The sequence below is a fragment of the Triturus cristatus genome, chromosome 8, assembly GCF_964204655.1.
Source record: "Triturus cristatus chromosome 8, aTriCri1.1, whole genome shotgun sequence".
In the NCBI taxonomy this organism is placed as follows: Eukaryota; Metazoa; Chordata; class Amphibia; order Caudata; family Salamandridae; genus Triturus; species Triturus cristatus.
Window position 1 is genome coordinate 189,503,223 of NC_140591.1, and position 17,395 is coordinate 189,520,617.

The 17,395-nt window shown below is 47.7% G+C and overlaps 1 protein-coding gene across 3 annotated transcripts in view; it reads right to left on the minus strand.

Moving 5' to 3' along the window:
* The window catches only part of DOP1B (DOP1 leucine zipper like protein B), a 687,459-nt gene that overhangs the window by 51,285 nt on the left and 618,779 nt on the right, over positions 1-17,395 (minus strand). For all 3 annotated transcript variants that reach the window (XM_085621292.1, XM_085621294.1, XM_085621293.1), the window contains one exon: positions 4,030-4,159. In XM_085621292.1, coding sequence (XP_085477418.1) covers positions 4,030-4,159 — 130 coding nt within the window. The remainder of the gene's footprint in view (positions 1-4,029; positions 4,160-17,395) is intronic.

A 17,395-nucleotide genomic window follows, 5' to 3' on the forward strand; every position in this document is an offset into this window, starting at 1 on the left:
CACGGGCCTTACGGAGACATTCACTAAGGTGTCCACATACTGGTACTACACCCCGGAGAGACTGTATGAAATGCATAAACACACTGACAAGGGGTGCTGGCGGAGCTGCGGGCAGGAAGGTACCCTTACACACATTCTATGGGATTGCCCAGTGCTGACCGCCTACTGGAAAGAAGTCTTGGACGAGGTGGATGAGCACTTTGGGATAGAGCTGCCGCGACTCCCGGCGTATGTCCTGCTGGGCCTCCCCAATGACCTAATGTACCCACTGAAGTCCCGCAGGGGTAGGCAGATTGCAATAGCGCTGGGGTCTGCGGTTCAGAACATTCTGATCCACTGGCGCACATCCACCGTCCCCTCCATCACCGGTTGGCTGCATAGGCTCTGGCATGTGCTGGGGATGGAGAAGCTGTCGCTTGCGGGGGAGATAGACCAATTTGAAGAGCTATGGCAACCCTTTCTAGCGCTGCTGTCCACTGAATTCCGGGAGCTCACCTGCCCGAGGTACCTTAGGCTTCTCAGGCTGAGGCCGCCGGTGACCCCGGCGGACTAGCTTACATGTGAGATGGGGACCCCCGGGGAGGGGGGGGGGAGCGGGGCTTCCTGGTTAGGGCTACTTTGATGCGGGACCATAGGACGGGGGGGAGGGGGGAGTGTTGTTGTTTTGTTACTGGGAGGAGGGGGGATGGGAGGGGGGGATTGTGTTCTGTTAAGGTGTTGATGGGGGGGGATGCTCTTGCTCAGCTTTGGGGTGTCGGATACGCGCGTGGGACTCCACAGCTTGTAATTCTAGCGTTCAGTTACTGTGTTCTTCCCTGAGCCACCGCGCCACCTATTGCCAACCCTCTGGAGATGCATCCCTTCTTCTTTGACTGTATTCCATGTATCCTGCCTCCTATCCCCCTCCCCCATGGTTTGTTTTGTCTCAATAAAAAACGTTTTAAACTTAAAGCCTCATCAATGTGCTTCCCAAAGAGCGCATCGCCATCTAAAGGAATGTCTAAAATCTTGCTCTGCACCCCAGGACAGAAAGTGGTAGATTTCAACCGGCCCTGACGACGGAGAACTGCCACTTCAGCTAGTTGTCTAAAATCAAGAGAAGCCATGTCCATGGGTATATCAATAATCTCAGAGGCTGAACTTTCACCTTCAAGAAGAATTTTTAGAGCCTCTTGTTTTTTATCGTCCGGTAAATATTCAAGATATGATGCCATTTCGGACCACATCTGGCGGTCATATCTTCCTAGAATTGCTAGGGAATTGGAAGCACGCACTGACGCATCTGCAACGGTGGTAAATCTTTTTCCAATATTGTCCAAGCGGCATCCATCTTTATCAGGAGGAGCAGTAATAGGTACTGAAGGGTTTCGTGATCTTCGTTGTGCAGCATGAGCAATTACAGAATCTGGCCTCCGCTGTACCACTAAGCAGGCTGGTGCATCAACAGGGGCCTTATATTTGTTATCGATCCTGGGAAGAACGGCAGGCACTGAAGGTGCTTTCATAATTTTGATCCCTTCCTCCCAAATGTGATCAATAATGATAATTGCACGCACTGATTTCCTGGACTGATCCTTAAAATCATACAAAAAACAGTCAGACTGTTTCACAGGCATCATTAAATTAAAACGATTTGCCGCTCTTTCCATCAAAGCATGGAAGCCACCAATATCCTCAGGTGGAAATTCAATAGCTGGAGGAGCTTGTGGAGAAGGCACAGGAATTAAGTAGTCCTCCCATTCATCAATAACTGGTGGAGCATTTTGTATTTCACCTTCTTCTACATCATCATCCAGTGGTTCTTGATTTTGCTGCACAGGTATGATTCCAGAGGAGGGGTTACAGATGGGCGAGAATCTGCAGCAAGAGGTGGAGATGTTTTTTACTTGCACTGACCCCGCTGCTGTAGGGAAACGGTTATGATACTCAAGCAACATAGCTGTCAAATCTTGCACCAATGCAACAGGCAGCTGTACTATTAGTTCCTGGTGTGGCATCAAATACTGAGATTTGTCTATAGATTGATGATACTGTGGCCCATAATATTCATCCTCAGCCTCCTTCTCCTGAAACTTGAGATGAAGTTGTGAAGGACTGTAAACCGGACTGAACATTCCGTCATCATCAGACTCCTCTAAGAACTGACTAGGAGGTAAAGGCGAAATATGTGAAGGATCGTGGGCATCACCGACGAGAATTTCGATGACAAAATAGGTATAATATGCAAGGTAGAAGGTCACTTTGATTGAGGCGCCGACACAGATACTGTCGATGTGGAAAAAACAGTGGTCAGCGACGGTATTGTCATCATTGGTACAGTCGACAGAGCCGCAACCGTCGACGAAGAAGTTGTCGTCGATGAAGTAGTCGTCATCGACGGCAGAGGTGTCATCAATGAAAGAGTCCTCGGCGGTGGACGAGTCGACGATGTTGGAGGTGTCAACGCTAGCCGCATAGTTGACTGAGCAGGCGCCGATTCAGAGATTAGCACCAACGGTGGATTAGGTGCTGTCGACAATGATAAAACTTCCATCGATTTAATCCAAGTTGACGAAGCCTCCGTTAACGATGGTGTCGTCGATGACTGCTGGGAATCTAATTCCATTGGCGGTTTTATCGTCGATGAGGTCTTTTTCGACAACGACGACGGCTTTACAGCCTCTGACTGAATTTTTGCATGTTTAGTGGCAGTTTGGAGGCAGATCTTTCCACAGAAGGGGACGGCTGCTTCCCTTTTTTTGAGGCAATATGCGCAGACACATGATGGGTCTTTTCTGACGCTTTTTATTATGTCCCTCAGGGGATTCCAAAGACCTATCCCTCTTTTTAGACAGTTCAACTGATGCTTTGGAACTAAAACTGCCTTCCTCATCAGAAAGCACAGAAGATTTAGATTTTAGACTCTCGAACCAAATAAGCAGTCTGCCTTCTCTATCTTTCAAAGTCTTTGTAGAAAAGGTTCTGCAAATTCTACAGCCTTTTACTTTATGAAGAGGGTACGCGCAGTAAATACAATCCTTGTGGGGATCCTCAGTCTGCAGTCTTTTCTTACCACATGACCCACAAGGTCTGAAGGACTTGCCTCTCTAAGAGTGTTCTACAGGGTGGTGATGTCTGATTGGTTGTGTTTTAACTTTGGTTCTTTTTACAAAAGGATATGGATGGGCTAATGGAGTAACTCTTCAATGCATTGTTGCCAATTATAAGATGAATTACTGCTATTATAAAATTTACAGTGAGACTCCCACCTCGATGATGGGGATGATTCAAGCATGTGAATCTATGAAAGGTCCAATACTGGATAAGTGTGGTAAAAATATGAGTGGTAAAGGCATGCGTGGTAAAGGCATATGCGTTGTAATGGATTCGTAGTCAATGTATTGCGTGATAACAACTGCGTTGTAAAGGTTGTTTCCCGGCAAAATGTCAGCCAGTAGGCAGTGTAGGTTAACTAAGGTGAGAAAGGAAGAACAGATGCCATATGAGGAATCACTCCAGGCCAAAATTGATGCATGGACTGTACTCATTGGCAAGGCCAAGTCAACCATTTAGTGCACTTATTGCCATGAAGCTGGAACACCTTGAAGACAATCAACACATAGACCAATAAACCAACTACACAGGCGTTGGTGTGAGTTTAGGTCCCTATTACCTTCCCTGGAAAGTACGTGTGCATTGTGCATGCAAGAAACAGGAGGTAGAATTATATTATTGAACTTTAGTTTAGATTCCATTCAAGAAGACAGATGGAGTTGAAAAAGGCATGGTCGCTAAAGCTACCCTCAACTAAAGCATCTCAGTGTGCTGGTGTGCAACGGTAATAGTGAAATAATTGTGTTAGATGTAAGAAGGGGAGTGAAGATCAGAACACAGGACGAGGTCAGAAGCTGATATGGGTTCTATGATATTTGCAGGTAACTGCATGTTAAACATATTTTAATTATTTTATGGAGCTGCTTATATGCATGAATTATACTCATGATACTTTATTGAAAGTGCTAAATAAATGAATATAAATTGGACGTTTACCTCATATTTTGGTTTGAGAAGCTCCATGATTCTGACAACATGAGGTTTGCATTCTTGGTGGCTTTCCACTAGGTCTACTGGAATCTTAAGCGGCTCTGTGTCCACTTCTGGAACAAATGCCCATCTGTACCTGAAACATAAAATCAGAAATGCGGTCATTAATGTTTTCGAAAATATTGGCTGAGCTTAGCGTCAGAACAAATATCACTCGTATAATACAAGAAACCTCCTTCTATGTGAATTTAAAATGTTTAAAATTCCCTTGAGAAATGGCATCAAGTAGGGAAGAAGCATGTGCAGCTGTGTTTATAAGTAAGGAAGGTGCACCTTCCTTACTTATGAACTTCCTTGCCATATTGGCATCTATCAACGGCGGTTGCTGGGAGTAGTTGCACCTAACTACAATACAAGAAACAAGTGGAATTAAAGTGCTCAAACTTGGTCAGCCGTTGTTTTTCTGTTTTATGTAAATCATGTGCAGCTGTGTGTTAACGGGGAGTGGATCTGCACTGGCCCTCCTACTTATTAGTTTGTTGTTGTTCTTTATCACCATATGGAGGGTGCATCCAGGCTGTTCCTGAATACAAACAGCAGGGAAAACTGCACTGAAGAAGGAAAGGCACCTGGTTTCCAACTATTACCTGTATAAATCTTTGAATAACAATGTCATGTTGTAGAGGGTTAAAATAGGCCCCAGCAATAAATATTTACAGATCATGTTTGGGGAGGGAAACAGCTCTCTAAAAACTTTCATTAACGTTTCAGCTTCATTCCTTCCCTAGTCCACTTGATCTTTCAACTTCACTTCAACGTAACTCCATATGTAAGCAGACTCTGGTCCATAATGACTGACATGAGTGTAGATAAACCAATAATTAATTTTATTCAGGAGTTGTACTCCTCAGCCATGGCTTGCGTGTGTATGGGGACTGAGGGGGAGTGTTCTCGACCCTGTCCCCTTGCTCGTGGAGTTAGGCAGGGGTGCGTACTTGCGCCCTTTTTATTCTCCCTCTACACGAATGGTGTTGAAGCCGCATTGGTGGGGTCCATTAAGGATGTCCCCATTATTAATTCTGCCCCTGTACCCATACTTCTCTACGCAGACGATGCGGTTCTGCTGGCTGGGACCGGTAATGCACTGCAGATATTAACAGACACCTATGTGAGGTTCATGAATAATTTAGATTTTGAAGTTAATTAAACTAAATCATTTGTGCTTGTGGCAGGAGCCAGATTGAGAAATCAAACTACCTGGAACATCGAAGGGCGGAAATTGGAAGTAGTTGAATCATTTCCCTATTTGGGGGTATTGTTCGATTAAAACAATACATGGCACAACATGGTGGCAAATAGAGGCCTTATGATGGAAAGAAGCAGTGGGGCAATTTTTAGCTTCATTAAGAAATTGGGGTCTAAACCGATAGAAACCATAAAAAAGATATACCAAGCGAAAACAATGTTAGTGGCAACTTATGGAGTAGCACTGTGGGGAGTAGCATCTGTCGATAATCCCCAATTAACAGAGAACACATTTTTTGTTAGGCGTTACCCAATTCTGCTCCTCCTATATTTGCCATACTGAACTGGATGTCCATTTTATTTCGGACCAAATTCAAGCCGCCCCCACTCTTCTGTGGCATTCAGTATGGAGGAGGGAAACTTTAAAGTTAACGCAGGATATTCTATCAGATTGTCTAAAGCTAGATGGGCTATGCAGAATTAAATGGTTGCAATGTGTCAACAATAGTTTGTGTACCATTGGCTTTCCCAAGTTATTTGAGAACCCAATGACCTGTACTACCATCTCCAGGTCCGAATTGAAAAACACTCCTAATAGAAAAACAGAGGGAAATGAGATGGGAAGCCAACTGCACAAAATCAAGGGTGAGACAATATCATTTAGAACCTAAAATGAACTCTTCTGGCCCTAATTATCTGACTTTTGTAACTAACCATCACCATGGATTTCTGCTAACGAGGTTTCGTATGAACTACATACCCCTGATACTTGGCCATCCTGCTAATACATATTCAATGAATGCCTTGTCCCCTTGCCCATGTGACTCCTCATCTATGAAATGTGATCGCCACTTGTTATTTTTTGGTACATTTTACAGTAAAGAGAGGAAGAGATTTGTGTGCCCAATCTTGTGCTCATATGGGCTGAGGCAACGTCGACTAGCCCTTTATCGTTTAAAACAGCTGTCTGACCCTTATATTTGCTATTGTTTGGCTCTGTTTCTTCAATATGCTATGAAGAGACGTAAACACTATTTATAATGAACAAGTTGTAAATTCAGCCCTTTTGTATTATGTTTTAGTCGTTTTATAGGTTTTACTGTAACTTCTTTTTTAGTATTGTCTTAAATGTACATTATGATTTTACTCTTTGTAGAATACTTTTTATGATGTTTTTACTAAATGGTGAAATAAAGTGATTTTGACTGACTGACAAACTTTCTAATACAATTCCTCTCCTTTCTTTGCTCATGGCACTTTGAGGTAGAAATCTCTCAATCCCCCTTCTCAGGACATGTTGCCATTTCGTTTTCATACTCTCAGAACAGTTGCACTGGGCCATTCAGTGGTACTACCTATAAATTCTATTAATTAGTTGTAAATCGCTCAATGAAAAGATATGCATAATACATTTAAAATAAAAATATTATGTATGTTGTTTGCATAGAAAAACAACACACATCTTCAACAAAGACTATGATGCTTTTTAAAGCCATTCATTTGGAAGCAAAGGCAAAAACAACACCTGACATGTATTCCTCCTCATCCACCATGCTCATTGTATAACACATTTGCTTTACTTAAAAAGTGTGTGAAGCTACATTTGTTGTTATATATTTGATTCAAACGTTATGCATATGATGGAGACTCTACAGGCTCTGGTCTATGTGCCCTGAATTTTGAAAGATCCAGTGCTTCTACGAAGCCACAAACGTAAAATTCATGCTCACCCAAATTTTCCCTTAAGCAGCATCATAGCTCCCAGACTAGCAACCAGTCCGACCATTCTCAGTCTGATTCATCACGCCAGAACCACTCAAACCAAGTTAAAAAAAATCCAGCAATGTCATTCTCAGGACGCACCTTTAAGACATCGCCAGAACTTCTCATACTCGAAGAAAAAGTTACTTACCTTTAGTAACGACTTATCTGGTAGAGATTCTATCTAGCTGCAGATTTCTTACCTAAGAATTATCACCAGGCATCAGACTGGATCCGTAAATGTTTTAGTGAGCAGAATACAGGCATTCCGGTAGGTGGCGTTGTTTGGCTCTGCGTAGTGTTGCGATCACTGGAAGTGACATGCGTAGTTGCCTGTATGGGCACCATCGCAATACGCTGATGTCAGTTTCTTTTCAAGACTTTCCACTCTAGAAGCATAAAGCCACAAATAACATTGACCACAGGTGTGTGAAAACTAGGGCGCTGGAAGGGGAAAATACCCTAAGTGTATAGAACCATTCGCAGAGGGCGGAGGATGGGTGGGTCTGTAAGGAATCTGCAGCTAGATGCGTTACAGAAGGTAAGTAACTTGTCCATCTTATAGAGACTTCTAACCGCTGATTCCTTACCTTAGACTAGATACGCAAGCCATTCCTCCGCGGAGGAGGGTCTGCGAAACAATTTCACGCTAGTAAGTCCTGCAGGACTGAATGGACAAAGTGCCCTTCCCTATGGGCCTGACTGTCCAGGCAGTAGTGCTTGGTAAACATGTGCACAGATGCCCGCAAACTCTACGTACTCACGGAATAGTTGCAGATTTGGCTCTGGTGGAATGAGCACACAAATCCTCAGGAGATGGCTTCTTGGTCAATGAAATAGAGCACGTTCCATCAAGAGATGGTCTGTTTCTGGACCGCCTTCCCTTTCTGGGCTCTGACATAACCCATAGAATGTTGATTGTCCAGCTGGAACTCTTTTGTCTGGTCAAGGAAGAACATCAATGCTCTTTTTGGGTCCAGCCAATTGAGTCACTCTTCTTCCTTAGAGGGATGAGGCGGAGCGTAAAAGGTAGGCAGGGTTGGACTGGCGTACATGAAAGGGGGTGACAGCTCTAGTGCGAAGGACCAGCTTATCCTGGAAGATGTTGAGGTGTGGAGACTTAGATGACAAACCATGGAGCTCATTGACTCTCAAGGCAGATGTTGTTGCTACTAGAAAGGCCATATTGATAGTAAATAGCCTGACAGGGCAGTTGTGTAACAGCTCGAAAGGAACGCACATCCGAAACGTCAGAAATACATTTAAATGAGGTATGATGAAGGGTGAAGGTGGGACCAAGTGTTGGACTTGAAAAGGGATGGCTAATCTGACAATGCAGATATGCAAAAATGACAGAAAGTTAGCCTTTTAAGGTACCCAAAGCAGAGTTCTGATGGGCAACACAAAGAATAAACAGAAGGACCTGAGAAAGAGGGGCAGAAAGGGGATCTTACCTGTTTTTTCTGCACATCATGCCACAAACTTGCCCCAACAGTAGGCTTATACCGTCTTGGTGGAGGGATGCCTGGTTGCCAAGGTGACATTACAGATTTCGGACAGAAGGTTGAAAGTGGTCAACTGTCCCCACTCAATCTCCACACATGAAGGAGGAGCATTGACAGGTCTGGAAGGAAAACCCTCCCCTACTGCTGCGATAGAAGATCATCCCAAAGGGGCAACCTGGTTGGAGAACCGATGGCCATGATCAACAGCTCGGGATACCAGACTCACCGAGCCCAGTCCGAAGCCACAAGGATGACTTGGGCCCGGTCATTTCTCATCTTTTTGCTAACTCTGAGCTGGAGTGGTAGGGGCACAAAAAAGGCATGAAGGTGACCTGAGTGAAAACCGAGACAAAAGCGTCTCTGAGCATGAGCCCCCTTGGAAACTCCAGCGAGTAAAACTGCTGACATTGCACGTTCTAGGCGGTGGTGAACATATCTAATTAATGTTCTCCCCACTGCTGAAACTCCAGATGCAGATCAACTAGGTATCTTCGGCGGAGTTCATCTACTCTGGCGTTCAAGGATCCCACCAGGTGTAGAACCACCCGGGAAATGCCCTGATATCACCCTGTTTGTTGAAGTATCACATGGCCGTAGTGTTGTCCGTTGACACCTGCACCACCCTTCCCTTGACGGAGGATAGGGAGGCTTTTAATGCCAGTCGAATCACTCAGATCCTCAGCACGTTGATGTGGAGTCCGGATTCTGCCAGAGACTAGAGGCCTCTGATCTGCACCTCTCCCAAATGGCTGCCCCTGCCCAGAAGTGACACATCTGTCACTACTGTCAGATCTGGTTGGGGAAGGGAGAGGGTTCTGCCACTGACCCAACTGCAGTTCGTTAACCACCACTGTAGATCTTTTGCAGTGCCCTCCGAGACCTGGACCATGTTGGAGCGATTCCACTGATGCTGCGCCCATTGGAACATCAGCGCCCACTGCAGAGCCTGCATGTGTTAGCAGGCATGTGTCATAAGCAGGATGTAGGAAGCCATGAGGCCCAGCAGCCTCAGCGCCAGTCTCACTGAAATCCAGGGTAGCGGCTGAAACATTGGTATCATAGCTTGAATATCCTAGACTCACCATTCGGGAGGATAAGCCAGAAACTGCAATGTGTCCAGAACAGCTCAGATGAAAGGGAGGGTCTGGGAAGGGGTCAGGTGTGACTCTGGCACGTTGATAGCGAACCCGAGCGAGTACAGGAGGTCCTCCATAGTCTGGAGCTGGGTGACAACTGCCTAGGACAAGCCCGTCTTCAACAGCCAGTCATCAAAATAGGGAAAGACTGGCACCCCTGATCTCCACAGATGAGCTGTAACCACCGCCATCACCTTAGTGAACACCCTATGGGCGGTGGTATGACCAAAGGGAAGCACTGTGAATCGAAAGAACTCGTGGCCTACCGTGAATCGCACGTCTGTGGGCAGGCAGGATGGGAATGTGGAAGTATGCATCCTGCAAGTCAAACACTACCATCCAGTCACCACGGTCCAGGGCAGACAGGACTTGAGCGAGCATGAACATTCTAAATTTCTCCTTTTTTAGGAAGAAACTCAGTGGTTGCATGTCTAGGATAGGACAAAGGCCTCTGTCCTTCCTGGGCACCAGAAAGTAGTGGGAATAGCAACCACAACCCACTGTTGATGCCGGCACCCTCTCTATGGCTCCTCTGGTCAAGAGAGCCGCCACTTTCTGGTAGAGTAAGGAGATATGGTCCTCCGTCAGCCTGTCGCAAGTGGGTGGCATGGCAAGAGGGGTAGTCACGAAAGGGAGGGAGTAGCCCCTTTGGACAATCTGGAGAACCCAGAGGTCCGAACCTGTCTCCAGCTGGGTGCCCATGATGGCTGGAGCCAAACGAAAGAGGTTTGGAGGCTGCGGCTGCCGGGGGAGTGGTGGACTGGCCTGACCTCTGGCTACAGGGTCTCTGGGTATCACGTCCTCCGCCATTCATGGGCTGGAAAGATTGTGTGCTGTGGTGGCTGGCCGGGTAGAGACCCTTGCTGGAAACCCCTTCTGTGGCCACGAGGAGAGAAAGGTGGACTGAGGTTGACGAGGGCCATGCAAAGGCCCAAGGACGAAGCTGTAGCTCTGCGGTCCTTAAAGCGCTCTTGCGCTGAGTCCGCCTTATCTCCGAAGAGACGGGAGCCATCAAAGGGCATTTCCATGAGCAAGGCCTAAACATCCCCTGAAAAGTCAGTAGTTCTCAACAATGCATGGTAAGGGCCACCGATGAAGAAACAGCTCTGTCCAGTGAGTCGGTTGTATCCAGTCCACTGGATATGGCATACTTAGCTGCCTTCCTCCCGTCAGCAATAGCTTGGGAGTGTATAGCCTGGGTCGCCTCCAAGATCACAGCCAGCACCTGTGCAACCAAACTCCAGAGCGAGTGGCATTATCGGCCTAAAAGGCACACAATGTGTTCCGACCGCAGTCGCAGGCTGGCAGAAGAAAGGAATATGCTACTTACCAGTATGCATCTGTTCTTGGAATGTAGAGCTGCAGATCTACACACTTGTGCATAGATCGCCATCTGGTGTTGGGCCCGGATGTTTGCAGTTTGTTTTTCCTCTTGGAAAGTCTTTGGAAGTCACGAGGTTGGTGACTCCTCCTTTGGATCGTATTGCGCATGGGCTTCGGCTCCATCCTCAGATTGTTTTTGGCCAGCAGGGAAAGATGGAGCGTAGTAATAACAGTGAAGATGCCCATGTGTGTGTTATCTAAATAAGATAAACTGGAACAGATAAAGGTAGCCGGGCAGGCGGGTGGGCGTGTGTAGATCTGCAGCTCTACATGCCAAGAACAGATGCATACTGGTAAGTAGCATATTCCGTTCGAGGCATGTGAACTGCAGATTACACACTTGTGCATAGATTATATAGCAATACCCACCGTTAGCGGCAACCACCCGTATCTGTTGCAGTGGTTTGAAATAATGTTTTGAGTACAGCCTGGCCCACACTAGCTTGTTGCTTAGTTTGAACATCTACACAATAGTGTTTGGTGAAAGTGTGCGGTGTTGACAATGTAGCTGCTTTGCAGATATCATCTAATGGGATGTTTCCTAGAAAAGCCATTGAAGCCCCTATTTTACGTGTAGAATGGGCTTTAGGGGGAACGGATAGCGTTTGTTTTGCTTTATGGTAGCAAAGCTGAATGCATTTGACAATCCACCTAGCTTCCCCGACTTGGAGATGGGGTTGCCCTTGTGTGGTGGAGAGAAAGAGACAAACAGTTGTTTGGTCTTACGGAAAGGTTGTGTTCTCTCGATGTAGTAGAGTAATGCTCGTTTGACATCTAGTGTGTGAAGAGCTCTTTCTGCAACAGTTTGTGGTTGCGAGAAGAATACTGGTAGTTCTACAGATTGGTTTAGGTGAAAAGGAGAAATGACTTTGGGAAGGAATTTTGGGTTGGTACGGAGAACCACCTTATTATGGTGCATTTGTAGAAAAAGTTCTTGAATAGTAAGTGCTGGTATCTCACTGACCCTTCTTAGGGAAGTGATGGCTACAAGAATTGAAGTTCACATTTGTGTAGTGGTTCAAAAGGAGGTCCCATTAGTCTGGTGAGAACGATATTTAGGTTCCACACAGGTGAGGGTGGCACTCTGGGGGGCAATTATTCTTTTATGGCCTTCCATGAAGGCTTTAATGGCATTTACTCTAAAGAGTGAGCGATGTTGCCTGTTTTGTAGGTAAGATGCTATGGCTGCGAGGTGTAGTCGAATGGACAAATAGGCTAGATTGCACCTTTGTAGGTGGAGTAAGTAGCCTATGATGTGTTGAATGGACACATCTAGGGGATCGCTGGTGTTGTTATGACAATAGACAACAAAACGTTTCCTCTTGGCGGCGTAGCACGCTCTAGTGGTAGGGCGCCTAGCTTCTTTGATGATGTTCATACAGTCAGGGGGAAGATTTAGGTACCCGAATTCTAGGATTTCAGGAGCCAGATCGCAAGGTTGAGCTGAGCAGATGCCCCCACATTTGAAAGTATGGGTGAAGAACCTGTGGGTGAAGTTCCCACTCGTGGAGTTGTTGTGTTTGTCTGCTGAGTAGATCTGCCATAGTGTTTTGTACTCCTGGGACATGTTGGGCTAGGAGAAAGATTTTCTGGGGTATGGCCCATCTCCATATGCTCTGTGCTAATTGAGAGAGCTGTGGAGAGTGTGTGCCCCCCTGTTTTTGAATGTAGTACATGGCAGTCATGTTGTCTGTGCGAATAAGGACTGCCTTGCCTGAAATCTGTGTTTGAAAGGATTTTTTGGCTAGGAAGATTGCTAGTAACTCCAGATGGTTGATTTGGAGTAGCTTCTGTTGAGGTGTCCATTTGCCTTGCATGGTGAGATGTAATAGATGAGCTCCCCAGCCGGAGAGCGATGCGTCTGTTGTTAGTACTATCTGGGGAACCGGGTCCAGGAACGGTCGACCCTTGGAAAGGTATGTGGTGGTCCACCACTGCAGAGAGCGATGGGTACGACCGTCTACGAACACCAGATCTGTTAATTGACCCTGGGCCTGGTTCCATTGGTGCGCTAAACACTCTTGGAGAGGATGCATCTGGAGTCTTGCGTGAGGTACTATGAAGATGCAAGAGGCCATCATCCCTATTAGTTGCATGAACACCCGAGCTGGAAGGGAGTGTTGTGCTATGAATTTTGCGCGTAGAGCCTGAATGCTTGCAATCCTGGCAGGATTGGGGTAGGCAAGCGCTTTTAAGATGTCTATAGTGGCACCTAGATATTGTTTTATGTGTGATGGTTGTAGATGGGACTTTTCGTGGTTTACCGTGAAGCCCAGCTGGTGAAGTAGCTGGATCGTGGTGTGTGTGTGTTGTACACACTGATTGTATGAACTGGCTTTTATCAACCAGTCGTCTAGGTATGGGAAGACATGAATGTGTTGTCTTCGCAGATGTGCTGCCACCACTGCTAGGCACTTGGTGAATACTCGTGGTGCGGTTGTGACTCCGAACGGGAGCACTTTGAATTGGTAGTGTTGGCCGTCCACTACAAATCTGAGGTACTTCCTGTGAGCGTTGTGCACTGGAATGTGGAAATAAGCGTCTTTTAGGTCCAAAGTGGTGAGGAAGTAGTTTTGGGAAAGTAGCGGAAGTACCTGCTGAAGCGTCACCATATGAAAGTGGTCTGAGTGTATGTATTTGTTTAGGGGCCGAAGGTCTAGGATGGGCCGTAGAGTCTCGTCCCGTTTTGGTATGAGAAAATATAGGGAGTAGACCCCCATATTTTGTTGGTTGGTAGGAACATGTTCTATTGCCTTTATGTCTAGGAGGGAGATTACCTCCTGCTTGAGTAGCAGTAGATGTTCTGGTGACATTAGGCGTTTTCTGGGTGGAATGTTTGGGGGGGTAGATATTAGTTCTAGGCAGTAGCCTGACCGAATTATTTGAGTTACCCATTTGTCTGAGGTGATGGTAGTCCAGACCGGAAGAAAATGTTGGAGTCTGCCCCCGACCGGAGTGTGATGGTCTGGGGGAAGTGGAGGGAAGTCATTGGGTAGGCGCGGTGGCAGAGCGGGCGGTGTTTGTTTTGCCTCTGCCTTTGTTATTGTTGCCCCTGTAGCCGCCTCTTTGGTAACCCCTTGTAAAGGTGGACTGAGTAGGGAATTTGTATGAAGTGGAAGCGGTGTCTGAGGCGTAGCCTCTGGATGTGCTCTGAAAGGAAGAGCGGCGAAAGGAGCGTCTTGGATGGTGAGATTGTAAGGCTCCCATGGATTTTGCCATGTCAGTGTCCTTTTTCATTTTCTCTAGGGCGTCATCCACTTTGGGGCCAAACAGATGTTCCTGGTCAAAGGGATGGTTGAGGATGGAGGCTTGTACCTCCGGTTTAAAACCTGATATCCTTAGCCAGACATGGCGACGGAGGACACTAGTATTGATAGCTCTAGAGGCTGTGTCTGCTGCATCTAAGGCACAACGTATGGAGGTATTGGTAATTGTTTTGCCCTCCTGAATTAGCTCATTGGCCCTAGCTTTGTATTTATCGGGGAGATGGTGCATTATGGCTTCTAGCCCGTCATAATGGGCCCTGTCATGCCTCGCTAGTAGTGCTTGTGTATTGGTGATACGCCATATATTGGCCGCTTGAGATGCAGTACGCTTGCCTGATGCGTCCAAGAGTTTAGACTCTTTGTCAGGTGGTGGTGCGTCACCTGACGCCTGGGAGTTGGCTTTTTTCCGTGCTGTGGATACTACCAAGGAATCTAGTGGCGCTGGCCCTCTGATGTAGGAGGGATCTTTTGGGGCGGCTTTATATTTCTTCTCAATGCGCGGGTTAATGACCCTGGCCCTGACTGGGTCCTTAAAGACCTCCGGCGCATGTTTTATAACACCCTTAAGCATAGGCAATATGGAGGTGGTCCTATGTGTGGTGTCAAATGTATCTAGGGGGAAATCCTCCTCCACTGGGTCGGTATGTAAATCTACCCCGTGGTAGTGTGCCGCCCTTTGCAGTAAATGGTTGAACCCCAAGGAGTCTTCTGGTGGAGAAGGTCTAGAAGGGTAAAGATCGTCTTGTGGGACGTTAGGGATATTATAATCGTCCCATGGGTCTGGGGATCCTGTGGGAGTGGGGTCCCCTGTAGGTATATCTTGGGGCACATCCCCTATGTCATCGTATGGATCCCCTTGATCATCATCATCCGGGGATGGGGTCGGGAATGATGAGGTGGGGGTGAAGAAGGTGGTGGAGGAGGGGAAGGTGGAGGAGGTGGTAGAGGTGGGGAAGGTAGTCTGAAAGGGGAGGTAGCAGAGTCCTTCCTTTTTGGAGGTGGAGGCGGAGCAGGTTTATCTAACTGTCTCTTTTTAATAGAGAGCATCAAATGTCCAGTTTTAGGATTCTTAGTTAATGTTTTTTGTAAGGGATCCGGTGCGAATAGTTCTGGAGAGGTTGGTTGGTCCGTCGGCGCCGAAGGCGTCGGGCCGTTGGTTTCTTAGGCTTGTCGGTGCTGGTTCGTTGTTTGGAACCATGCTTGGAAAGCTCCGATTGTTTAGTAGGCGCCGAGATGGATTTCGGCTTCGAAGTGTCGGTGCCGGTGGTCTTGTGGGCTTTTGTCGGTACCGAAGATGGGGTCGGTGCCAAGGAGCTGGGTCTCAACCCCGAGTGTTTCGGTGTGGGGCTCGGTGTCGAGATGGAGGCCGGTTTCTTTTTCGGTGCCTAAGAGTGTTTATCGGCTCCGACGGTGGGCTGGCTCGAGCCCGAGCCGCCTGAAGGCTTAATTGGCTTCTTTACCGGCCTCGAAGGTGCGGTGTGGGAAGCAGTGTCTTTGGTCTTGCTTAGGCCCGAAGGCGAAGGCGTGACCGAAGCCTTTTTTCGGTGCCGGTGAGGGTGTGGGGGGGGGGGGGGGCGAGGGGGGGTGTAGAGTAGTACTCACGACCCTCTATGCCGGAGTGATGTTCTCCACATCTGAATCGTCGGCTTCGGATGCGCTGACGAGTCCCTCGGCTGTGTGTTGTTCTGGAGCGTCGACGCCTTCCCCGAAGATGTCGTCCGGGATCGCCGTCGAAGAGTGTGCCATGGTTCTTCTGGCTCTTCGGTCCCAAATCGTTTTCTTGGACCGGAAGGATTTACACGCCGGACAGTCTCGAGCCTCGTGTTCAGGGGAGAGGCAGAGGTTGCACACCTCGTGGAGATCGGTGTGGGGGAATTTGGACCTACATCGAGGGCACTTTTTAAATGGAGTCCTTTCCATTAGCCAGGACCGGAGCTTGGGTAGGCCCGAAGGCCGCCGTCGACGACTGGAACTGAAGGTCTTGCCGATGAGAGGCGCGTCGAGTTGGGAGACCGCGATCAAAACTATACCACGAATTGGGGTGAGGATTGCGCATCGATTGTCGAACTGGAAGCTGTTCGGAACCGGAGCGCGAAGATTACATCCGAGCCCGATGGCGGAAAAAAACAATCTGAGGATGGAGCCGAAGCCCATGCGCAATACGATCCAAAGGAGGAGTCACCGATCTAGTGACTTCCAAAGACTTTCCAAGAGGAAAAACAAACTGCAAACATCCGGGCCCAACACCAGATGGCGATCTATGCACAAATGTGTAATCTGCAGCTCATATGCCTCGAACACATCTTTGCTAAGGTATACAGCCTCTTGGATTCTCGGAGAGGTGGAATGGTAAGGAATGCGCCAGGATTTAGTTTCGAAGTGGAGGCTTGGACCACTAAGCTCTCTGGGGTGGGGGTTTGGGTGAGGGGATTGGGGTCCCGGGGGATGCAATGGTCCTATTCACCGGAGCCCCTGTGCAGGGCTTGGACCAGGCTCCGAGTAGGACGTCCGTGAGTGCTACATTAAAAGTGAGAAGTGGTTCGGAAGCTGTAACTCCCAGCTGAAGCACCTCCAGGATGCCCTCCTCACCACCATTGTAAATGAGGATCACGCCTCTGTAGCCATGTAGGAGGAGAGACCAAGTTAGTATCTGGGGAAGTGTCCAGTCCACTGATATCCGCAAAATCCTCACACCAGTTGTTCTCATTGGGGTCAAAGGACTGGTATTCATAGCCCATAGGAATAAGGCACAGGTTCTGGCCTGGATGGAATGACTCCAGTCGGCGCCAGAGTCTGCGTCACACGACGCCCATCTGGCTCCCTGTCAGAGTCAGGGATAAGAATGGTGGCAACACCGCTGGTGGTTGCCAGCAGCGTTGGGGACATCAGGAGTAGGGCAGGCGCCAGGGAATGTGGCTCGATCAGTGTGGGTCCAGATCCGTCCATGGATCTAAGGGAACAGACTGGTGCCAGGGGCGAACCTGCAGAAAGAAAACCAGTAGGGGACCCTTCCGACCTCGCGGGGCCTTAGTCACACCAGAGGGAACAGGTCCCCTAAAAATAAGGTGCATGGCCT